At 41.2% G+C, this 25,752-nt stretch overlaps 1 protein-coding gene across 10 annotated transcripts in view; it reads right to left on the bottom strand.

Annotated features, from left to right (window-relative positions):
• Positions 1-1,765: 1,765 nt before the first annotated feature.
• rap1gapb (RAP1 GTPase activating protein b) overlaps positions 1,766-25,752 on the bottom strand; it is an 80,670-nt gene continuing 56,683 nt past the window's right edge. For 2 of the 10 annotated variants that reach the window (XM_041032900.1, XM_041032908.1), the window contains 21 exons: positions 20,442-20,477; positions 18,558-18,605; positions 16,937-16,975; positions 16,549-16,734; positions 15,701-15,804; positions 13,625-13,703; positions 13,478-13,531; positions 13,282-13,365; positions 13,091-13,191; positions 12,505-12,634; positions 10,040-10,195; positions 9,766-9,837; positions 9,580-9,666; positions 9,114-9,260; positions 7,639-7,770; positions 5,260-5,369; positions 4,732-4,848; positions 4,464-4,605; positions 3,647-3,746; positions 3,037-3,143; positions 1,766-2,344 (listed from right to left, as the gene is read on the bottom strand). In XM_041032900.1, coding sequence (XP_040888834.1) covers positions 2,261-2,344; positions 3,037-3,143; positions 3,647-3,746; positions 4,464-4,605; positions 4,732-4,848; positions 5,260-5,369; positions 7,639-7,770; positions 9,114-9,260; positions 9,580-9,666; positions 9,766-9,837; positions 10,040-10,195; positions 12,505-12,634; positions 13,091-13,191; positions 13,282-13,365; positions 13,478-13,531; positions 13,625-13,703; positions 15,701-15,804; positions 16,549-16,734; positions 16,937-16,975; positions 18,558-18,605; positions 20,442-20,477 — 2,115 coding nt within the window. In that variant the 3' untranslated portion in view covers positions 1,766-2,260. Of the gene's footprint in view, positions 2,345-2,508; positions 2,557-3,036; positions 3,144-3,646; positions 3,747-4,463; positions 4,606-4,731; positions 4,849-5,259; positions 5,370-6,314; positions 6,393-7,638; positions 7,771-9,113; positions 9,261-9,579; positions 9,667-9,765; positions 9,838-10,039; positions 10,196-12,504; positions 12,635-13,090; positions 13,192-13,281; positions 13,366-13,477; positions 13,532-13,624; positions 13,704-15,700; positions 15,805-16,548; positions 16,735-16,936; positions 16,976-18,557; positions 18,606-20,441; positions 20,478-22,214; positions 22,565-25,752 lie in introns of those variants that run through there. The other 8 variants (XM_041032901.1, XM_041032909.1, XM_041032910.1 and 5 more) reach the window with 7 other exon arrangements.

Here is a 25,752-nt window from a genome sequence, read left to right as displayed (position 1 = left end):
AACCTTTTTTTTGTTAAAGTCTTACATGATCTCTGTCTTAAGATCGCAAAATGCTTGATTTTCTCATCAGTCATTTTGCAGTAAGTGCTACTTTTCTTCCAAGTAATGTATGTTTCATTTCCTTATCAGTAGCCATCAACGTTTATATAGCAAAATTGACCCAAGGGGTTTGGTCTATTGTATGCATCTTCATCTTTATTAAACATTTTTAATTTGCTTCATTTACAAAAAGGATGTAAAGCAATATTTACAGGTATTTTGAACAAGGGCTTAAGCAGACTGGTGACAATAACAGAAATACAATCATTTGAATCAAGCACATAGAAGATTCACTCCCAATCTTGTTGTGGTTTGGATCGGCCAGTGTAAGCACAGTTGAACAAATGGTACCACGTAGTGATGTGCTATAATATTACATAGCCACAAGAGGGCGTACTTCATCTACTCAAGCATTTCCAAAATCCAGAGGAAAATCATATGAAATCAGAAATCAGTTTAATAGGCTGTAATACACTAATGTGTAATTACAATCAAAAACGTATATTTTTTTTCTATGACGTTTTTCTGTTAAATGCAAAATGTTATTGATCCTTGTGATTCGTAGCTATAAACAGCTTGTTGAATACAATAAATAGGATGTTTTGCATTTGGTCCAGTGTCTTAAACCTTTTGTACTTTCAGAAACTGTAAATGTTGTCATTAAATCACTATCTATATCTATAAATTTCATGTCTGCTTCAGTTATATCACTGAAATGAAACAATTCCATGTATCAGTTCTTTCCTTCATCACAAACTGAAAAACAGGAAAAAGCTTATCCGCTCAGGACAGTTGAGCTGTTTCAGACTCAAGCTTACTATGGTCAGGAGTCAACACAGTATCACCATTCCTTGGAGCAGATATGTACAAAGAAGTACATGTCTGCCTAGTTTTACATTCAAGCCACCCGGCAACACAGTGCCTTTAAATATGACCTTCCTTCAAAGCAGCTCACGTGACAATCATAAAGGCATCTTCAAGACGAGTCACAGTGTGATTCATATTCAGCAACAAATCAGGTTTTTCGAAAGGTCAGCATTTCGTAATAATAATATATTTCACGTACATATATTACACTTTACAAATAAAGTAGGAAACTGTGGAATTTGGCTCTCTATCAGCAATGTGCACTGCATCTGGAGATATTGGCTGGTTTTTAATAAAACACAAATCACAGGGATAACACCTCTATGTCAAGCATGGCACCAGTGGACAGAGGAGAGGTTTTTGGCAAGCAGATTTACACCATGCACAGTACCGTTGTATGCACACCCGTACACGGACATCAAATCAACAAGTGGTGTGTGACAGAGAGCATTTAAAGACAAAGGTCTAAACAGCAGTACCTTGAAGTGTGGACTGAGGATGTATGTTGCTGGTTGGGGCACTACAGTAATTCAGATTTTTACTATAATTATATAGCATCATTAGAGTCTACGTTTATGGTAAAATATTTCCTTTTTTTAAATTTATTTTTACACATTTTCTGTCGTACAACTACATTTTGAATGCAAAAATTGCAGACACATTTTCTGTGGTATATTTCACCCTTCACCCACCTAGGAGAAAAGTGAATGATGCTTAAACAGCCACCAGCAGCAGCATCATTGAAGTACCCTCCATCAAAAACATGACGAATTTACCGAAGCTGCCGTAAAACACGACAAATGTGCACTGCAGAATACTCAGAACAAGAAGAATAGATCATCAATAAAACACACAACGTTGCCTGACACACACACACACACCCGGTACACCAAATGTACAATATCACAGTGGGACGTGAGGCTGACATTAAAAAAAAAAACATCCTCTCAAGTGCAACTTTTCTAACTCTAGACCCTTGGTCTCAGTTTCTCTCACCACTCTTTCAGTCACAAGATTAAACCCCTGTTCAATTCCTGATCTTTAAAAGAGGTCACACAACATTTGAGTGTTTACAGTAAGAATCAGGTTTCAGAGCATACTGGCCTGGAGAGTGAGCTGGCGGGCAGACTTTTTCTGCTAAGCCAGCTGACAGATGACAGTCAGTAGTTATGCTGGGTGCATGGGTATGGAGGTCTCTTTCCCTTCACCTCGAGCATTTAAGAAGAATTCCATGTGGAGCTGGAATGAGGGCGATGAGTAGGAACATGTCAGTGGAGCTGGGTGTCTGTCATGACAGACGGCATGTCCATGCCAAACACACAACGGACGATCTGTCTGTCTCTAGAGTGGGCTTCTAATTCTGCTTCCCTTCTGCATCAGTGGTTGAAATCACATGCTCTTGGCTCGTTTTTGGCAAAAGATGCGTCTTATGGGAATGCTGAGGAAGAGGAGAGGAAAGGGGGAGAGAAGGTAACACAGATGACGATACAGCAGAAGCAGATGAGTCAGGAGTTAACAGGTGAGGAGAAAGTAGAAAACAGAATAATTAAAGGAAAATGTCTTTAGTGTCTATCATAAATGTATGTTCATGATGTGTCTAACCTGAAAATGGACATTGATATAGAGGTCATTTGGGTGTGGCTAACAGTTCTGTAAACAGACATGAAAAGATAAGGGAGAGAAACGGTTAATAGCAACAAAAACAACAGAAATCCTAAAACAATGTAATACATCACATCACACATCCATCCTCCCGATAAACTGCATCCTAATTGAGTGTGATGATCCCCTGACTTTTCCACTAGCTCCACCAGAGCGTCACATTTGTGGTTTGGCGCAAATTGTCCTGAAACTATTGGCTGAACTGCCTCAAAATTCTTGCCACGTTCAGGTCCCCTTCAGGATAAATGGTAATAACTTTAATTATCCCTTAGCTGTTCATCTAAAGCCATCAACAGGTCAAATTTTGTCCCATACATTTCTGGAAAGTGGAAGTAGCAAGAAATAGTGAATATTTGTTCCTTCTACTTAATAAAGCACTTGAATAATAATTAGAGGAAATATTCATTTCAGTGACTTAGTGGAACCATTAGTGTCATTTAGTGACTGATGCCAAGCACTTTGTCTCACCGATGAGAACTTCTGCTCCTGCGGGGGGCGCTCCATCTTGGGCCTGCTGTCTGTCCCTTTTGGCTCTGACGCCTTCACTCCGTCCGGCTGCGGCTGGAGACGAGAAGCTGGAGGAAGGTGACAGATGTGTGGCTGTCATAATTAATAAACTCAAGCACATAATGCTGCCAGCTGTTCCAGCCGAAAAAATATTCCAGCATGCAAAAGATTAATGATTCAGAGTGAATCATTAGTGATAGAAAAAAAAAAAATGTGCAGAATAAAAGAAGTTGTGTGGGAGTCACAGATAAGTTGTGTGTGCTGTAGGCACAGTGAACTACATTCACTTAAACAGAGTTTACAAAGTACATTTTTTATAAAGTTACACACAACGAGCCTTTGGTTGTTGGCTGTGAGCTCTGCTGGTGCAGCTGAGGTGAAGTTCATCGCTCAAGGCTGCTTCGATATTAATTGCTCTGGAAGCAGAGTTTATTCTTATATCTGCCCCATCTAGATTTTCCCAAGATACCCTGGGCATGTGAAACAGTTAACCTTTTGGTAATGTGCCTTCTTCTCCCACCTTCAGGCTATTACTGGCCTAGTAACAGGAGTCCTTTTCCCCTAAACTCACCTGGAAAACTTCCCTGGCTAGTACTGCACACACTGTCCTCCACCCCAGAGCTGTACGCAAATGAGTCTCTCTTGACTGTCGTAACACCAGACACACTTTCCTGTAAGAGGGGTAAAGGAAGTTAGAGATATTTCCCTTGACAAGCCGACAGCATAATCATAATCACAGCTCTATTTTGACTGTATGTGCATTTGCCTTTTTTGTATGTTTTTAGATGCAAAATGGTGAAAGTGGATGAAATGAACGAACACATTAATAAAGTTTGTGGCCTGAGGTAGAAGGAGACGATTTTTACAGCTCCTGTTCCGTGCAATGTCCAGTTCAACTCTTATGCAGAGAGTTTGAAGTTAATAACTTTAGGGGTATTTCTGTTTTGTTTGTTTCTGTTCTGAGTAATTGAAAATGGCAAGTCAGCACTGTTTGAGAAAATGGACAACATCAGCCTTTGTGCAGGCATCTGCCACCTCAAGGGCTTATCACTCGAGGAGGACCTTGGCCTGCTTTGACCTGATTTGGCACCCTGGGACTTCTTCCTCTTCCCCATGATGAAGAAAGAGCTCAGTGGTTGCCATTTTCACAGTGATGATAACACCCATTACTGCCGTGGACCACTTTATGGAAGTCCAAGAAGCAAACTTCAACAAAAAAGGGATCTGTGTGATCCACAATGGCTGGACTAAGTGTGTAAATGTTAGAAGCAACTATGGTTAAAAATAAATGTGCAGGGCTCCCTCCTTTTATCTTAGGCCTCAAACTTTTCAATCACCCCTTGTACTCCACATGTCTGCACTGCCATTATATGCCTGTCTCCACCCACCAGTCCAGTGTCGTACTCCTCCTCGGCCTCGTGCTCATTCTCGTGCTCCTCTACAACACTAGCAAAGCTGCTGGCATTAGAGGAGGAGCGGGAAAGGTCCTGCGCCTCCGGGATGGACGGTGCCCTGCAACACATCGCCAAACTACAAACCTGGGTCACTCTGACTGCACAAACACTCACCAAAGGCATCTATCGTCACAATTAGCTTCTCATTATGTTTAATTATAATCTAACAAACTGTTATAAAATTAATTTAAATAATAGTCACCTGTTCTTAGCTGCTGGAAACTCCGGAGAACTGTGATTGGAGGAGTTGTCTGATTTATTTTCCTGCGACAAGTGACTGCTATCAGGTGTCCTCTGGGTGCTGGGTGACACCTCCCGGCTTCAGGTCAGGCATGGAGATTGAGACATGAAAATAATGTAAGTTTATTTATTTGATATAGTAACAATTTGGACAAACTATTGATAAATGTTATAACTCATTCACAGCATTAAACACAGCAATAATTCAGTCGGCATTCAACACTGTTACATGATACTGTTGTGAAGCCTCTGTTCAAGTGTTACGATGTCGTTACAACATAGAATTAGAGTAAAATCTAGAAATGAAAAACTCTTAAAGCACAACAAATTCTCTTGATCAAAACAGCCATCCAACAAGAACTTGTGTCTCACACAGTGCATCTTCTAATAGCTAATTTCTTCATTTTAATGTCCCTGCTTCCATCTGTTGCAACACTATTCTGTCTTCACTACCCACTCCCTGCTGATCAGCTCTGCTCTGTCCTCTCACCTCCTCTCTTGGACCTCCTGGATATTCTCGATGCCAATGGCGCTGCTGCGACGGGAGCTGAAGGGTCCAGACTTTTTCCTGGTTGGGCTTTTCCCAGGAATTATCAATGACTGACAGTGGGTAGGGAGAGGAAAGTCAGACACACTACAGGGACAGAATGGGCTTACAGTACATGACACAGTACGCTACTGAAGTGAAAGGTATCTATATGTTAAATATGCTGGAAAGGAATTATGAAGTGATGGATTGCTAACTCCAGACATAATGTAATATGTGATACACAGGTCTTCGGGTAGAAACTGATTTTACAATCTACATTTTCTTATTTTTACTGTCATCTCTTTTTTTTTTAATTGGCTAATTTTCTCTCTGTGAAGCATCCTACAGGGTATTCTATTAGCTTTTTATTTAAAGTAATGATGTCAGACTCTAGAGTTCACTTGTTCAAACTTCAAAATGTCTGGTACACACTTCTAATTTAAGATTCAGTATGATTCAGCAGTGAATGACTCTGTATGACATGACACATAAGTGGGAGTCTGTTTGCAGTTTTCTTTTCTGAATTTCTTACTTTTCTGTTGCAGTGTTTAGGAACAAATTTAAAAGTAAAATGAAGTAAAGGAATTCATGCATGAAGCCCTAAGACTTGGTGTTATGAAATGCAAAACATGGAACGGGAAAACTTCTCAACATTCATCTGAAATGAAACCATCTACCTATAAAACCTATTTACAACACAATAAAGATTCTTCTAAGGTTAATGAGCTATAACATCCCTCTGTCCATTATGAATCATTCCCTGCCAGCCATAATACATGAACCCAAGAGGATTGGGCTACTGCATGAATGAATGAAATGATTGAAACTGTAATTAAAACTATAACTATAACTAAACAAATGTCATTATAATGTATTACACTTACAGATTTGAAAACCTCTTAAAGCCATGAAAACGTTTGAAAGTATAAACAACTAACTATACACTTATATTTTAAAAAGACAGTAGCAAAGTAAAGACAAAAATAGTAAACAAGAAGAGAGAATTAGACATGAACCTCTTCTATCGTTCCTATCCCTATGGCACTGCCTCGACGTCCATATTTACTGGGACTTTTCCCTGGGACAAGCAATGACTGAGCCACACAAGACAGGGCAGGGGAAGCAGAGAGAGAAAGGAGATGATAGATTGAAAAAAGCAAGAGGAAGAAGGAAAAGAAAAGAACACATCATAAGACCTCATGCGAACAGCACAAAGAATTTTAACAGCAAGGTGCAAAAGAGCTTGAAAAGGAGCTCATAACATGAGTTAATAGCAAAAACATAATATTGAGGAAATATTAGGAGGTTTTTCAGAGCAAAAGCAGGCTGGGGTCCAACACAAGAGGGCACAGCAGGAGATGGAGTGCCACCGAGGTAGCAGGCGTGTTGGCAGTTTCTGCCCTGAGGGATACAGGTCTGTGTAGTGATGCATTCGGAGAGAGGAAAGGGGCAAAGAGGGCAGACACAATCCAAAAGGGTAGCTTTTAGTAAACGTAGTCCTTTCAGAAACGGGGTAAATTTAGTCCCAATTCAAAATACTGTCAGGAACCAAATCCAAAGCTGTAACAAAATTCCTAAACAAGTGAAACATGATTGACCCCATCTTTGAAAGGGACACAAACAAAACAATGTGGTCCTTGCATTTGTGGCACGTGCCATGCATATTTTTCAGCCACACATGCACAAGGCTGCGTAGAGAGGTTAGAACATTTACAGGAAAAAACCAGTCATGACAAAAGCACATTAAGGAGGGAGGGAGTCTGGGTAGTCAAACAGCTGCTACGCTGAGCTCACTTCAAGACCCGGGATAGAGATTAGACTGGGGCTCAAAAACAGGGTCATCTCGTATTGAGAAGGAAATCATCGGTTTCATTCCACAATGGATACTCTTTTTTCAACATAATCATAGATATCTAACTGTCACACTATGTGGTAATGAAGATTCTCTCCACAGATGAGAATGGATGAAATGCTGAGAATGAATTACGCTGTTAACTTTCAAAACAAAAAGCCTAGCTATTAGTAGAAACACTATAAGCCATTAATAAAAAAAAAAGGCAATCAGTGAAAGCTGCTTTAGTACAAAGCAAGAGTGAATCTAAAATGTCAGCAATGAAAGCGAGTGCTTTGATGTTAACATCCTGATGTGCTATAATGTGCAAGGTGCTAGAATGTGCCAACAGGAGTAATCTGCTAAAGTGCTGCTCACGAGAAGGAAAAGGGGTTTGAGGAGTCTCTACTTAAGAGTACTTATCCACTGTGAACTGAATAGTGAAAATACACTACATCCTGTACGTGGGTGTTAGGTGGGCATCATGTGAACCAATGTGGGCTACTTACAATCCCTGGGGTTTTGGGGCTCTCTGCGGGATTGTGGGTAAAGCTGCCACTGTGACTAGTGGAGACTGTGTGTGACTTCTTGTTACTGAGGCCCATGGCGTCCATAGACTGGCTTCTGCTGCGGATGACCCGCTACAGAGAGAAACGAGGAGATACCGTCAGTGGACCCACTGATGCTATGTGGAACGCAACACACTGACCGATATTTCAAATGTCGACCAACGTCTGAATATAGGTATAAACATTCTTGCTAATACAGTGTATGTCTAATTTATGATGTGTTTTTACATTTTTTTTTACATTTTTAAATGTAAATCTGACGACAAGTAGAACCTATTGTGAAGTGTGATTAATATGAGGGCACAAATGTGCACATGGACGTGTGGGTATTTGTATGCAGGACTATTTTTGAACACTTAGGGGCAGTGTAGGTCAACAGGCAGGAGGGAGAGGCTGTGTGAAAGAAATGTAAGTTCACAGAAGGTCAAGGACAGTGTAGGCTTTGCGGTGGAGCAGGATGACGTTGCATCTGTTATGTTCTAAGTCGCCAAATAACAGGTCAGAATCTGTAGCGGGGTTTTGTGTTATGGGAGGGGGGGGGGGATGAGACAGCATGAGCAAAGAAGACCAACATGAGAGAACCGACAATGAGAGAAAGTAGGAGAGACAACAGCAGAATTTACACAGTGAAACAGAGCAGACAGAGAAAGGGAGAGTGGGAAATCTCTGCTGATATAATTTGAGGAGGTGTGAAAGAGAGGATGAGAGACAATAAAACGGCTTTTGGACAGGTAGAAAAAGGAAGAGAGACAGGACTTGAAGGCAAGAGCACATTTATACAGAGTTAGTGTATGGAATTATGGAAGAGAGATGGGTTTAAAGAGATAAATGAGACAGAGAGACTGTGGGAAAGGTGGATATAGTTTTCTGACGTCACAAAGAAACACAAAAAAAACCCAATCCGTGAACTAGTCGGCGACACAGAGAGGAGAGAAAAACAGCAAGGGAACACTGCCCATGGGGAGACATGCAAACTGCATCATCAGCTCCCTAATGAGGGGTCATTAAATCGTTCATCAGGCACACACAATCACAGCTTCTACTGCCGAGCCTCAGCAGCTGGGCTACGCTCCACAACCCTAATGGTCATTGATGGAGCACTCTCCGTCAGAGCAAAGTGCCTTTCATACACAACAGGACGCTCCTCAGCCTCAAAACCACACCATCATGTGAAAACACACCGAGTTCAGCAGTCGCAGCCAAGTGAGGAAATCAAATGCCACAGGACTGGTCCTTTGAGATACTGCAAATTTTCTGTGCTTTGCTTTCTCATGTGTGAATACCCAGAATCCCAGCCAAGAGACAGGGGAGGAGAAAAGCATCCTGAAAGTTTCTCCATTCATCGGCATTCTCTCTAGTGCATGTGGAGTTGCAGATTAACGGTGCGTCTCATGAAAAGAGGGATGGGGCTGTACCTTAAAGGATTCAAAGAAGCCTCCTCCTCCTCCTCCTCCGCCCCCGTTCTCCAGCTTATCTTCATCCCCACCCAGACCCATCATGGACTGGCTGTTGATGTGCAGCTCCTCATACAGAGTCTCCAACAGGGCTGAACGTGTGCGCTCCTGACAACAACAACAACAACAACAACATGAACGTAATCAGTTTGCAAAGGTACTGACAGTGACTCTGAAATCTAACATTCAAGCTAGTTCATCATTTCAAATTACGGGATATGGGTGAAACCGATGAAAATAATATCACACCATATGATTTCATTGGGGCAGTTTGAGAAGCGTCACTTCATATCACTTCCTCTCTTAAGAATGCAGCCAGCACGATGTACACCTATACAAACAGATGTGCTTAAGTGCAGACACCTGCACACAAACACACATACTACACACATCTACGGTGCGGTTTGCATTGGAACACTCTTCTCACCTCCAGCTTGGCAAACTTCTCAGCTTTGTAGCAGGCGTACTCTGCATTGATGAGCTTGGTGAAGAGGAACTCTCTGAACTCGGGGCCCTGACGGAGGCAAGTATAGAGAAGGGGAGGCAGAGTGAAGGAAGGTTTATGATGTCTGCTTGTAAAGGCGAATTTTTATGAATTTAATTGACTGCTGACCTTTTTGAAAATGGCAGGGTCAGGCAGAGCAGGCCCAAAGAAAGGAACATCATCCCTTGCTGTCACAGACACCTGGAAGAGAAAGAGCAGGAAAGCAAAGCCTATAAAGCCCCCGTGAAAGATACACAGTGATACAAGATACACGTGTCACTTTTTAAAGGCACACAGAAGAATCAAATCTCCTGAATAATGAATGAGTGAATCTGTAATAGGTTTTATAGGTCACTGTCATTTAGAGTATATTGATATAGCACTGGCTGTCCTTACAACCAACCTTGTAGGTTACATTGTCCGTACACGCGTTCTCCACCTGCACCACCACATATGCATGCAGGAAGTTGGACTGGATCATGTCTGGTACAAAGGGCGTGTTCTCCTCCTGGAACACGATGGCCACAATGTCGTTGCCTATGTGCCTCTTCCTCTGCAGCTGGAGGGCACGGATAAACAAAATTAACATCAGCGGAAACATCTCAAATAACCTTTTAGACAATCTCAAACACAGGCCGGTCACAGAATCACTTACAGGACTCGTACTGAAAGATAGACTGGGAGTAAATATAGTCCCACCAGGGAGGTGGATATGACAACTGCTTCTTTGTGATGCATGACACCCCCAGCTTACACAACTGTTGGCCAAAAAAATGTAAACCTTCATCTACTTTGTGTTTTTTGCCAGGAGCTCTAATTTAGGTAGCTCCCAAACTCCCATAAATACCAGTTCATCAAATAAAAAATATGACAAAGTATGTGTAATGAGGACTTTGCCGTGGTTGGGGGGAATTCTCTGTTTGATACCAATAAAAAATGTTCAAGAAATGTTTTTTCTTCAAGGAATCAAACAGTAAAATCCTCTGAAAATGTTGGTGAATATCAGAAAGTCAAAATAAATTTTGTTCAGCCCTCCAGAATTATTCCTTTCATAAAGACACTGTGACCTAAATCATTCCACAGCGTGTAAGTAGAAACAAATCTATCAGATTTTGCAAAACAGAAAGTCAAAAATAATTCTCATTCAAAAATATCCTCAGTGCAGACAGTTGAGGCTAAAATAGAGTCAGCTCCCATGTTCCTCCACAGTGTTAGCCTCAAAATTCTGACACTTGGTCTGCAGTAGCATACGTTGATTACCCTTCATCAGTCATCAGGCTGTTTAACACACTAAAGTACAGCCTTTTAACAAAGCCACTTCACACCTGTTGATATTGACTATAGAGTTAGCTGGCGCTGCTATAAAATGTCTCAAGAGTTGACTCATTGTGTGCGAACTACAATATGGCAAATATTTATCCTAAGATTTATAGATGATTCTTTTCCAGTTAACAGTCAAATTACTTTACAGCCCCTGTCTATTAAAGCTAGTCTGTTTGTTCAACTATCAACCATCTGTTTCAGGCCCCGGTAAGTTCTCATAATTTGCTGAAGTCCCATCAGCCAGAAGTAGGCCTGAAATATTAAATAAGTATACATTTTATATAAGTGCTGAATTAGATGGAAAATATTTTATATATATTGTTAAAATAGAAGGAGTCTGACACCCCAATCCTCATTTATCAAACATTGGCAAATGTCTCAGAATTTTATCCTACATCAAAAAAGCTCTTAATTAGTCTCGTAATTGCTAGAGATCTGTGATTGCAGCACTTCTAAACACAGACTTTTACTGTGAAGTTCAACAGTTTTAGAGAAAATTGGGATCACAAATAGATAGACATGAATGAGAAGCAAATGCAGTGCTTTGTGTAGAAAATGAGGTCTCACAACCGGACTATATTCTGTTTATTTTTTGATCCATTTAATGACGAAATTCTGGCAGCACGGTTGCTACAGCACCATCCCTGAGCTTATTAGGTGTCAGCTTTAATATTTACTCACAGAGGAGCTTTTTGAACCCAGATAGCTGAATCACATTCACTTTCTGGATGGACTGCCACACTCGAGTGTCACCACAGACAGTTAAGACTTAAAAACGAACTCAACAAGTGCAGGGCTGGATTGAGACACTTGACATCTGTCAAGGTCTGCTCAAATCAGATCCCATTCAGTCAGATCTGACTACGTGAATTCTGCGCTTTCTCCTTCCTGAAATAATGCTTTGTTATCATGGGTACACCTTGCCTCATGAATCATCTCATGTCAGTGTTGTTTCTCTTCATGTGTATGGATCGTCTGTGCAGGGTTACTGTGGTAACAACGTTCAAACCACTCTATGAGACAGTGAAGAGCAGCTGAGGACTAATGCCGCTTGCTGCAACATGGCATCAAAGAGATAAAAGTCTTCAGAAACCAACAGAAGAGAAACCAACTGAAGTGAAGCTTCAATGCCAGAAGCGAACACTGCAATGCAAGTCAAGACACAAAATTATATTTCTTTATGACAGCAGGTTAAGTGAGGACAGCCAAACCTGCAAAACCTACATAAATGCTTAGCAAATCCCTGCATGCTAATGTCTGCACTGCACTTACAAAGCACAGGCAAGCATTCTCAGAGTAAAATGTTTTTTTTTTAGAAAATCAATACCACTTTGTACAATATGAAGGTAAAGCCAACAGCCAGTTAGCTTCGCTTAACATTAACATTAACTTAAAAGACCTAAACTTGGATTTTTATATTCCCTGGCAACACATGGTGGAGACATGGAGGAGAGGCTTTTACAAATCAGTTAGAGAGGGATATTGAAAACTGCCCAGAAAAGACAAATTAGTAACTGATGATTAATCACTGAAATGTCACTATACCTGCTGTGAGTCTCCTTCTGTGTAAGGCAGCTTTGTGGACACATGGAACATAATCTCCTTATTATGGAAACTAGTGTAGACGGATTCTGTGCCTGTCTGCCCATGAGTGACATCCAGTCCACCACGAAACCTGGAGACGAAAAGGAGAAGCAGAGAGAGGAGAGTTAAGGTCAGAATCAAGAAAACGAAGAGGGAATAAAAAAGCAGAAGAGAATAAAGAATGAGAAGAAAAGGCAAGGGGAGGATTGAGGTGAACGGCCGGGAGGAAGAAAGAAGAAAGACGAACAAAGTGGTGTTAGGAGTGGAACGTAGGTGTGTGCTCGCAGAGCACCCGATCCATCCATGCTCATCCATCATTGAACGAATGCCAAGGGCACTTCTGCTGCCTACTCAATCAGAATGTCGGCAAACACTACGCTCTGAATCACCTTTTCTGGGATTCATTTAAAGTTTACCCTGATCAATAACAAAGTGAATGGCGGCTGTTTCTGACAGACGTTAGGTGGAGTTGCAGAGAATTTACCCAAAGAGCTAAAAATTTGCTGTTGTGAAAACCGAAGGAACTTGAATTGAAAAGTGTCCAAACCCTTTAAAGTCATGAAGCTCAATCTTGTGGCCCAGAAACTCCAAGAACTCAACAAAGGCAGGACTTTCTTCCATGTTCCCAAACAGCTCCTCCTCTGTTGTCTGCGAGAATAAAGCAAAGGACATTTTCAGACGGAGTGACACCTGACTTCAAAGGAAAGATTAGCAGCAGTATCTCTGAAGCGCACTCACCTGGCCAAACTTTTGATAAATGACTCCAAACTTGAAGTTGTTGCTGATCACATGCTCATCAAAGGTGACAATGAGCCTTGACGCCTGAGGACATGAAGACAGGAAGTTTTAAGTCAGGTTCATGGTAAAGTTGCTGTAGCTGGTAGCAAGGGAGAGAGTGATATTTCACAAAGTCACAATGAAGACCAGTTCTTACCTTTGGATAGAGGACAGGGTAAAACCTATCCACATTTACTTCTTCACAAACAAGCTATAAGTGAAAAAGTACATTCAGCGTTTTTAAATGTTAATATATACCGAAATGGTATTTGACAGTATATTCAGAATGATAATAACTGCCTACCTTGGCCATTTGAACCACATTGGGGAACTCGGTAAGGCAGGAAATGGGAATCACATCATGGTGGGTTTTTAGCTTTGTGCTGAAAGGCAAATAGTTTGAAAAGAGTTAAAGTTCTATTTCTAATGCAATCCTTCTGCTTTAGTGGTTTCTTTCTTTGTTGCTTAGCATTCATGACAGGGAATTGCACCTTCAAAATAGATGCCGGTTGGAGCTGGGAGTATAATGGTCTTTACACTTGATGTGTTTGAGACAATACTGTCTCTGACAGGGTTGAAAGGGTCCATCATTACTTTTCTGGGGGGGGGGGGGGGGGGGGGCATTGCTCTATCACAGGGTTACAATAAACAATACTGTGAAAACGGATCACCCACTGAGTGTGCCAAAGTGTCGAGAAAATCAGAACAATTTAGAGTGGCTCACATTCATAGTTGAACTACAAGCAACAGTTCAACATTTTGGAAGCTATGCTTATTCCTTTTCTGGCTAAGAGTTAGTGTTGAAATAAAGTTCTATACCACCTCATATCTGTCCAGAATCCACCTGACAGCACCTCTAAAATTCACATACATTTGGAGGAACTGAGAAGCTGATTTCTCAAACAACAAGTTTGCAATCACAAAGTAGCAAGTCTGGTTTAGGGCATCATAAAACTGCGACCTGTGACTGCCAATATTTTTAAGTGACTTTACAGAAGAACAAGCCCAAAGTCACTTACAATAAGCAGAGTTGGCAACAGTGACAGTGACTGAGGAGAGAGAGGCTTGGCAAATAGCCAATTTCCTTATGTATGCTAAAGAATATAAGTATTTCTTTCAGTGCGTAGGGCATTAACAGTAAAATATAAAAAGAGATTATGACTTATCAGGTAGGTCCCTTACAGATGTTTTAAATATGGACTGTGAGTCAGTGCCAGCTGAGGTGACCGAGTTTGACTGGGATGACGAGGAGCCTGTGGGTGGTGCCCACCCAGTGGAAAACATTACTATGTGAAAAAGGTTGTGGGCCGAGTGACTGTTACCTTGCTACACACTCATCCACTCTGAAGCTCCATTAACAAGCAGGCATTGCAGCTATTAAAGTCTGGAGTGGAGTCTCTCGGGTGCTAAAATTAATTCACAGGTTATATGGTGCGTTGAGTTGTGCGTCTCTCCCCCTCGTCTGTCTTTAGCAAAATGTGAAGGTGTAGAGGATTGTGTGAGTGAGTGAGCTGGAGTTTGGGTGATGGCGGGTGGGAGTCTTCTACAACATGATGCATGAATAGTGTGCTGATTGTCGAGTACTTTGAGGCACAGTCAACATTGATGCAGTGAGGCCTAAGTGTTTATGCTGCACAGCACGAACATTTTAACACTTTTACTTATGCTCACATTATTACACAACTCCCAGAACAGAAATGACTGACACAAGTCTCTGCTGGCATGTGTTTTGTTATGTTTGACATAAACAAAATATGAGACAGAGAAAGAAGTAAGCACATTCATAAAAGCTGCAATGCTTTAACAATAGCAACTTGAATTCAGGCTGTGTAAAATAAGCTGCAGACGTAACTGAAGTCACATTTAATGGAAGATGAAATTGATGAGAAAATTTATAGGGTGACCTCTGACAGCAGCGGCAGGCCCTCCCGCTGAGCTGCCTACTGTCAGCAATTGAGCTGGAAAACACATTTTAAAATTCATCACTGAGGCAACGTGTGAGAACTGAGAATCTTCCTCTGTGTCATTTTTGCTTGAACTAACATTATTCTTCAGCACAAAAAAAGAAAAAAAAATCTATCCAGAGCAGTCAAGTCAAGTGTGAAAATACTCTATATGGAATGGTTCTGTATGGGAGACCCCTCTGAGTAAATGCCAAAAATCACTGCATTACATGGATATTTGAAGCCAGGGTCAAGAAAGGGACGCTGTAGAGACAAACACAGAAAGAGAGAAACAATAAAAGGGCAAGGGGTCTGAAAGCAAAGAATAATTGCTAGGGATATTGCAAAGGAGAAGACCGTGATCAAGGGAGATGAAAAAGAATAAGTACAAATGGGAGAGAAAACAGGTCAGAGATAAAGATAATAGGAAATCGTACCGAAGCATCAAGCGCAGATGCTCTTGATCCCCGATGACATCATACTTCATGGAAAAGACCAAGTGGCCCAGGGCAGCATCCATGGTGTAATAATTAAAGTGTTCCTGGGGGCAGATAAGCAGAGGAAACTTTAATGGAAGGATGAATACTCCCACAGTAACTGACAGTGGGTGACACAAAAATAATAATAAAAAAAGAAATACTATTATAAATTGGAAGTGAAGAGGGGTGAAGAGGGTAACAATCTTCTAATTCAGGAATGTGGTTGAGCTGCTCTTGACAAAAAGGTTTGATTCAACAATGCACCAAATTTAATAAACCTGATTTTGAACGCTGTGGATCTTAGGTATATGCTGTATTTAGCTGTATTTATGGGCTGGGGATATGTTTCACAGTTTACTTTCGTTTAGCAAAATATGACAACACTTGGTCACAATGTGGGGAAAACACATTTCATCAGGTTGTGAAGAAATGCTTCACTAAAGATACAATGATGACTAAAGTAAAAGTTATTCTAGGGGAACACAGAGAATTGGATTTTCATGTCACAAACAAAAAATGGTGAGTGTTTTAAATTGTCCTCATACTTTTGCAAGGCTTATATGTTCTCCATGTGCCTGAACATTGTCCTGGTAGTTTTCAGAAGCAAGTGCTATTTTCAAATAGGATATATCATTAATACCAGGCAAGTAGATTTAAGAGAATGGAAACAGGTGACCTTTCCCTAACCCACTTGTATATTTTAAGATGCTATACTAGATATAATAAACCGAGATCGGTACTTTTTGCAAAACAGAAAAAGTACATTTTTTAATACATGAAACCAGACCTCTTTTTTCCATCTTTACCTTGCCCATGAAATGCTTCCTGTAGATCTTGGCAGTGCTGTTTGTCTCCAGTTTGATGTGGGAGGTAGGACAGGGAGGTTGATCAGATTCAGGTGGGTCTTTAGGCTCATGATTGGTCCCCTCGATCCAGTAGCCTCCAAACTGTGGCAGCAGGATCAGTGGAAAAGGACTTCTGCGACCCAGAACCTGACAGTGATAGACAATAATAATGTTGACAATATTAGTAGATACTCAGTGTGTTGCATCAAACATGGCATTGATTTCATTGTTGCAGAAAATGTGTGCTTTTTTTTTTTTTTTTTTACAGATTAAAACTCTTAGTGTTGCAGTTCTTGAAAATCTATCAAGTGTATACTTTGCAGTGTGTGTGAAGATACACTGTATGTACCTCATGAACACTAGGATATGGGATGTAGTCCTCTTCTGTCTGCAGGGAAGGAAATGAATATGAGTCAAGATGACAAACAGCCGTGTCTCGTCATACTTTCAGTTTTGGTTCTTTGAGGAAAATAACAATGGGTATAAACACTCTGACAGAATATTAAGTACAGTATCATTGAGTTCTACAATTTCCAGGGTTATTTTTCTTATCCTGCAAATGTGACAGAAGCCACATTAGCAGCCTTTCTGACAAATGTCTTATATTCCTCTCTGGTGAATACATTGACAATCCGTTTAAACTTGGCAGTTCTTTGGTAGAAGTTGAAATATTTTATAACCTCCATTGACTTAATTCTGAAACCTCTAAACATCGACATGAAACAGGGACTACAACACAACCTTTCACTTAGAAAAACAAAGCAACTTGGTTCCCCACTGGATATGCATGAATTCGTGAGAGAGAGGTCAACTGGCAGGTAAAGCATGCAGTACTATGTAAAACACATGATGGTCATCTCATAACACTTCATCTCATGTCTTACTCTCTGATAATAGTATTTGGTTAATGTGGCATTAATCTGCGGTGTTCATTGCACTCCAGAAACCATTTTGTGATGTCATGAAAAATTTGCGTTTTTGGTGAATCCACTCTCCCTCGATTTCAGATAGTAACTTTCACCATTACCCCCCAGAGTGCCTTTCAACAACCCCAGCAGAGAATACCTGGACTTGTTACATTGCAAGTTACCGGCTACATGCGGCAGGAGAGACTGCAAAAGCAACTAAGAGAAACTCACAGTCACCTACACAAAATCCAACCTTTCTTATGATATTATATTAGTGGTAATTGTAGCTACCATGGAGACGGCTTTAGATGAAAAGTCAGATTTTTGAGGACTCATCCTCTGGGCTCCATGGGTGTTTGTACCATCAGTCCAATAGTTGTCAGTACATTTCAATTAAAAACAATAGTGTCAACCTCATGGTAGCACTAGAGAGAAAAAGCCAGGGGAACACCAAAGTCAAGCTGAGTGGAGGGCTATTCTGTTATAGCAGCAAATTAATGACCATGCTTCTGGAATGAGATGTTCAGCAATCTCTCATGGGTAAATATACCTTTGACCATTTAGTGTCCGTCACTGATAGTTCATTTGTTGCCTGTAATTTTTTTGAGGATGGTATTTTCCTTTAATTATTCATGTAGAACTTTCCACACCGCGCTGTATAGCAGCCTTTATGTAAGTCTTTACCTCAAACTCCAAAACTGCATTATACAGATGTGAGATTAGCCCAATCCTGACCAAGTTACCTGACTGTTTTTAGCAATAAATGGTTTTGTGTTCTTCTTTCTGATGATTACCATCTACTGGGTGACATTTCTGACTTCACCTCAGATCTCCTGCTGAGATGACCTCCCACTCTTCAACACCCACTGCATTAGCCTGTGTTGGTAATAGGACAGCAGAGGATTTTGCAATCCTAGTCCTTGTTGAGATCCTAGCCCAGTGGGTGAGCGCCCTATTTATAAAGCCTGCCTGGCAGCTGATAAGGAAAGGTTTATAACTCTGCCATTACAGATGCTTTACCAGTCTGTGGTCTATGAGGAGATGTGACAATTTGTGACTCACTTTGAGAGGGGGAGGGAGGGGGCATCTTTGCTCATCCATTCTGCAACCCTGTGGAGAAAAAAAGAACCTTAGGATACTGACAGAACAGGTGAAATATCTACAAAGCACAATCACACGTGTGAAAAGATACACAAAGACACACATACACAGAACATTTCTGATTGTAAGTTCCACTGAATTTCTTGTGCAGAATGAGGGTGCAAGATCATTTTTTGTGATAATAATCAATGTTTGCATTACACAAGCTCAATCACCAGATGGGCTACAGAAAGAGGAAGCAAAGAGGAGTGATATCTTAGAGACCGCATTGAAAAGGATAAACGGACGTCCATGGGAACTTAGGTGTTTCTAGCAAGCAATGCTGCAGATATCACTAACCATAAATTCTCTTAAGGCCTTCAAAGTGCCAATATAGGACTTTCCATCTACTTTCGCTATTCTAATTTTGTTGACCCATAACTACTGAAAGCACAGAAGCAGATGAGTAACAAAGCATTCCTGATCAGCCGCCTCTTTGTTTGGAATATCCTGCAGCAAGATTTGAAACGTATCAAATTTGATACATATTTTTTCAGGTCTACAGAAGATGAATCAAATGGAAATTGGAAATGCTTTCATTAAATTTGTTCTTTGAAGACTGCTCCACTGCTTCTGTTTCTCCTTCCCTACCTCATTCTCTTTGCCTTTTTTCCCGAAGAATATTCATTTGCTAATAATAAAATGCGCTACTTTTGTCTGCAACTCAGACGTGTTGCCCCTGTCTTGTTCAGGTGCTTAACAAGCAACAGTAAACAAAACAAATATGTTTGTTAGGTTTGATTCTACCAAAATATCCCTACGTTTCTTGAGGAAAGCTTGAAGACATTACTTTTAAAATAAATGCATCACAAATAGGTATCTTCATGCCTACGCATCAAGCCTTTTACCTCTTTGATTCTTCTTGGTTCCTGCACTACAAATTCAGAAAGATGTTGTTTGAGCCTTTACACTTTCTCAAAACCCACATCATTTTTTGTTTTCTTTTTGTGCCTCTTTCAGTAATATTCTATACTTCCACCTAAGACATGATCATAGCATACTAATCAGATTAAAAGGGTTTTTCCAGCGTTTCACAGTCATGATACAGTAAGTTGACAATGAAACTGTAATACCAAAGCTAAAAAAGGTTAGTTTCACGGTCTTTGACCACTGGGGAAGAGGATCCATGAAATAAAAAAGTACCTTTTGTCAGTTTACAGGCAACTTATGCAAGATCAAACGAAAAAAGAGAACTATGTTATGATTCTGTTAAAAGGAAAACTTGTGAATGTGTCTTTGATCTGCAGTGTCAAGGACACTTTCAGATCAAAGTATGTGTTTAAACTGTGTTGATCTCTCCACTGGCTTATTCAACAGCTACTATTCTTGCTTCTGGCTCATGTAACTCTGCTGAACATCAGTGGCTACAAAACAACCTACATTCCTTCAAATTTTCCTCAGCATATTGAAAAACACAACAACATTTCACACATCTGATGACGCAGACAAAGCTACTCGGCTGTGAAGGGAAAACACACAGGCTCTGTTCAGCACATTCAGAAGCATCAGGTTTCTAAAGACAGCCTGAGGGTGTCACTGCTGCAAACACCAAAAAACACATTAACAGCAAAGAGAGGGATACATGGACACACACATTAAAGTGTTGCAGTAACAGAGTTGTGACCTGGAATACAAAAATAGCAAGAAAAGCAGAGAAACGTGAGCCTCGAAACAGAAGTAAATGGAAGTTTTATTTCTGAAGCGAGTGAAATTCTGAAAGTGGCGTTTGATTAAAGCCTGAAAGGAAGAATGGATGAGTTCAGGCAGCGAGTACGAAAGATAGACCCGGGAGACCACTTACTGTACCTGCATCCTCTCGATCATGGCAAACAGGTCCGAGGTCTGGGGAAGAGAGTTGACACAGATCCGAAAAGGGACATGGGTTTGGTAGTTTGCAGAGCAGTGCTGATATTCTTTTCCTGTGGTATTCACTCACCCCCGCCCCCCATCTCTGCTCACTACGAAAGCTGGCTGCGCAGTCTCAAGACACGAGCCCTCATGTTGGAATCTCACCCCCAATTCAAATATTTCACTATGACAGCACTCCCTGACGCATCCCCCACCCCACTTAACACCACTCTCACTGAGGTTCCATTCAACGCCAAGAGAATCGTTCCTCCACGCTTGAAGACAAACACACTGTAAACAAGTAACTCTTAGGGGAAAATGAGCCTCGGAGCTCCATGGTGCTTTTCTCTGTTGCTACAGCCAACAGCTCATCTGACTGCGTGTAATGGCCAAACTAGCTGGAAGACACTGTGGTTTTGGTGTCTGAAACACAGTCACATTAGTGTGTGAATGAGGCTCACTTAACCTTTCAGATAACAGGCAACTACAGAGCGTTCAAAGCAGGGAAATAAAAATAAACTGACATGCATGGTCTGGCAATTAGATTTCATGTGAACCGTGGTATAATCTTGATGTGTTGTAATCAACATGTGTCCAGGTGGTGTACTGATACCAGCGCTGCTCATTAGACAGAGAGGCATGAATCCAGCTATTGGATTTATAATTACACCTTGACCATGCACCACCACAGAGGATAATTCAGTGTTTTGTCCAATTAGCAGAGGGACTAGCACAGGTTGAAGTAGAGGAAAACACCCTCTAGCATTTCTTATCAGCAGAGGCCACATTATGGATTTCAAGCAGCTCCAACCTGAGATGAAGGAGGAGAGGATCGCAGCAGCCCTCACGGCAGTGCTTGTTGTGGGGTGAGCCCTCTGTTCACCATGTAACAGAAGTGGACTGAAGTGCCAAGCTGATGTTTCCACATGACAGCTTAAATTTACTGAGGGGCACTGCAGGGCTTGCTAAACAAACACACACACACAAAACACAGGAAAGCATCCACGTGCATGCATATAAACATTTTCACACATGCATGTACCAAAACGTACTTGTAAACTTAAACGTACACACATCACCACCCATAAAAGCACACACGCACACAAGCACACACACACACACCTGACCCTGACCTAGTAAAGCCAAAGGTGCAGCCTCAGTCTATTGTTGCATGTGAAAATAAACAGTGCCATATGATATTCAGGGAGATACTGCTCTCCTGACTGCAAAACAAACATCAACAAACATTGTCCTATGCTGACCAGATTATCAGTGAACCACATGAACTCCACAGTAACTGCATCAGTGCTGAATCTCTCCTGATAAAGAAAAGGACTACTGGACTGTGGAGGTGCTGCTTCAGTGCAGCAGAATGTGAACCATAGATAGTTATACAGTATGTTCTAATATAAACAGCACCATTAAAGAATGAGCTGTATTTTGCATGCTATCATCAGGTTAAAAAAAAAAAAAGTATTAAAGTAGACAGTTTCTCCGCAGACACAAACACAGATGATTGCATACATATATATATAGAGAGAGAGCTGAGCCGATATAGGGGCACCGGAGCATTTATCTGTCTATACAATGTAGAAAAATTCAATATCTACTAGTGTACAACAACAAGCAAGCTGTATATATCTCTGTCTCTAAGCTACCTTAAGAATTGAACAAGCAACAATAACTAGAGCGAAAAGAATCTCTCACTTTGAGAAAGTGAAAAATACTCACATCACTGTAACATCGTCTCTTGAGAAAAGTCTTACTGGGGGGGCTGCTGAGCAGTCCATCCAATAAGACATTTTTAGCTATCCTGAGCTCAGTCATCATTCCACAAGTACGGATAGCGGCGAGCTGACAAGAGCGAGGGTGTTGATGCCACCGTCAGCCACAAGGAGAAAGGCGAGATTGACAATGACACTTCACACTCACTGTCGCTCAGGTAAAAAACTTGATAGGTGTCCGTCAGAACCCATAAATCTATGAGTGAGTTAAACTCATGTGCTGATATGTGAGAATATCATCTCCCTTCCTTCCTCTTTCCATGCCCTCCACCACACCCTCTCACAGACACACAGACACACAGACAGCTGTTCTGTAGGAAGTAGAAGGGAGGGAGGAACAATGTTTCTCCCCTCCCAATGTACTCTGCATAACTATCTTCTCTTTTTAATGCAAACGCAAAACATACCCACTTGCATTTAGACACACAAAAAATGGCATAGTTCTCTTTTTCGTTATATCACAATATGAGACTGTTCTCTTCCTCTTTTCTTTCATCTCATATTTCTCAAGCTTCCACCTCAGAAACATTTCTCCTCAGCCCCAAACACAAAGGCAGCCGCAAACCTAAAAACAGGTCAGTGTAGGCATTTCTTTTACTCGCAGATGATGAATGACAAACCTAGACATTTCTATAAATTTTACAGTTCATGTTTCCCTGTGTTTTGCAACACAAGTTGAGAAGTAGGTTAATTATACCTGCAGTGCTCTTATAGATTGTACGTGCTGATTACGAGCTGTTTGTCATATGCTTCTTTTTCTGTTCAAGGGATCAGCCAACGTTTCAACCCTTTTCTTGTTGATATGTTTTTACAACCAGCGCTTAATAAGAAGTTGTCATCATAAATGAAAATATACACATATATACTTAATAAATAAGTGGTGCACTCTGGGGACTCTACACGGGAATGCATCAGGCGCTTTTCCCTGCAATGTGTCCTTGGTAAGAAAACAACAATGTGAAAGCTCCAAGTGTTATCACTTCCACCAGGGGATAGGTGTGAGACAAGCAGGCAGCCCACTTCCCTGCATGTGTGTGATGGACGACTTGGCCAGCTTCAGCACCTCTGAAAATCATCTGTGCATAGTTAAGCATGAGAATGACATGAGAGCACAAGCGATAGTTGGAGACAGAGGAGGAAGGAAGAGATAAAAAGAAGAGAGAGAGAGAGTAGCACTGTGGGATGAAAGGCTAGCTGTCGTTCTGTGAAAGCAGAGTTTTTTTTTTTCTGTGCAGCTCTCTCCATCAGGCGTACTTCCAGCATCAGATATCAACAAACATTGACCTACTTCTATAAAAAAAAAAAGAAAAAGAAAAAAGAACACTGCTGAAAGCCCTCAAGAGGACAGATTCTACCCATATATGTTAAAGTGTTTTTCGTTTTGCAGTAGAAGATAAGCATGGTCAGCTAACCATCTGCATTGATTTCCCTTGAGGAAAATCAATGGGAAGTACACACAAGGAGGACAGGTTACATTGTTTGAATAAAAAAAAAAAGTGCACAAAATATGGATTTTGTATGGACAGAGGAAACTTTCAGTGGGACTGGAAGAGGGACTGCAATTTAAGCACTGTCTCATCCTCAGGTTACATTTCATTAGTGGCTCTCTTTTTACTCTGGTCTAGACAGGCTTTAGCTGAATGCCAAACTAGGATCTGAGAACATTTACAGAAGAAAGATGAATACTAATTATATTCTTGCCAAGATAATCGTGTACAATTGTTACATGATGGTAGAATGTGGGTGAGATATTAATTACCATTCAGATCTATGAGCACCGACACCGTTTCAGTTGTAAAGCACACTGTTGCGAAGCTGCGTTGGTGAACAATATGTACTGAAGAGGCCCAAGGCCAGCAATAAATGAGCGCAAAGAATCACAGGTTTGACTGAGGAGTGTCCGCACTGGACCTTCAGACTTCAGGTACGTAAGTCTTTCAAGCTGCTCACGTTTCGTCTCCTGCCCTCTGAGACAATGTGGAGCCTGTTTGAGTGCCTGAGGGGTAAAGAGCTACACATCTCTTTTCCCTGAGCTAATTACTAGCAATTGTGGTGTCTGTTCGTGCCTATGAGAGAGTGCCTGTGAGAGTGCATAAGCAACAGAATGAGTGACTGATCGATCACCTGATTAATTGATCGACTGACTGACTTGGCCGAACGGCTGAGTGAGTCAAAATACAGTATGCGAGTGAATGCATATGAGGGGCCTTAATATCAATGAACCGTATGGGTCAGACATTTCTCCTCAGTCCATGAACTGCAGAGTAAAAGCTCTGACACCAGTACTTTATTAACTCCTCACATACAGAGCCTCATTTAAATTTCCACAGACAAATTGCCAATGATTTGCATCCAAAGCAATACCTCACTCCCCATCCCACCATTTAGGCCTTTGCTTTGTGAGTGAGCCGCATCCTCAAAGGCAATACAGCAAAATGGAAAACTACACTTCAAAGAGAGTCAATCAGTGGGCACAGAAGCCTATCATTTCAGCCAGAGAAAATCCATCGGGGGCCATTCATCAGGTCTGGCTGTGGAGACTAGTTTGACCTTGCTGTGGCCACTGGTGCCTGGGAGACTCAGATGGCGTTCACACAGATGGCCCCCCTCCACCCTGTTAAGCGCGTCAGAAGAGCCGGTTGATTGCCACAGAGGTTAAGGTCTACAGGACTGCTGCTGAGTTTTTTTGTGTCCTGAGGCAGATCCACTACCGTCTTTACACCAGCAAAAAGCACTGAAGAACCGGTGTGTAATAAGAGGCACGGTGCTCTCCCTAAAGCACAGAACACCTCACGCTCTTTGATTAACATCTGTTGCTATCACTAAATACCTCGCTAAATACCTCATCAAGGACTTCACAAGCCAAAAGCTCTGAACCTTCAGCGTATAGCAACTGAATCCATTAGTAACCATCTATTACTGCTGATCTTGATAAGGGGAGCAAGTTAATGAAATAATTACAAGAGAACTGCTTCAATTTAGCACTGCACTTCTATAACGTTGCCAGACTCACAATGAAAAGCTTAAATGAGAAAAGGATCTAAATCGATGCAACAGAATCAGAGATACAATCTCTTTTATCCCAGGCATTCCTCTTTCTTGTCAAAACCTGACGTCTAAATTAACCACAATGCAACTTGACCACTGACAGTTCACTCTGAGATTTGGGTATGTTATGCTAGTAGTGGCTAATGTAGCCTCAAGCCTCTAGCGTCAAGCAGAGATGAAGAGTGGGCTACAGGGGTCTGGTAAGCTCACTTCTTTCTTGCTCTGTGCCCTCGGATTATTTTCTTTTTCAAACGTGTAGCCTTCATACCCAAATGATTCTGAGGCAATTTATAATAGATTGTGCAGCTCCCACAGGAGCCAAAAAAGGCTTTATACAACTTCTTCCGTATATGCAGTAGTACTCTCCAGAATCCATATGGATGAATCACTGACTGTGTTTGAAAAGAGACCCCTGTATTGTAGTCAGATTAATCTAT

The sequence above is a fragment of the Toxotes jaculatrix genome, chromosome 3, assembly GCF_017976425.1.
Source record: "Toxotes jaculatrix isolate fToxJac2 chromosome 3, fToxJac2.pri, whole genome shotgun sequence".
NCBI lineage: Eukaryota > Metazoa > Chordata > Actinopteri > Toxotidae > Toxotes > Toxotes jaculatrix.
Note: the sequence above shows the minus strand (reverse complement) of the source record. Positions and strands in the feature narration are given on the sequence as shown.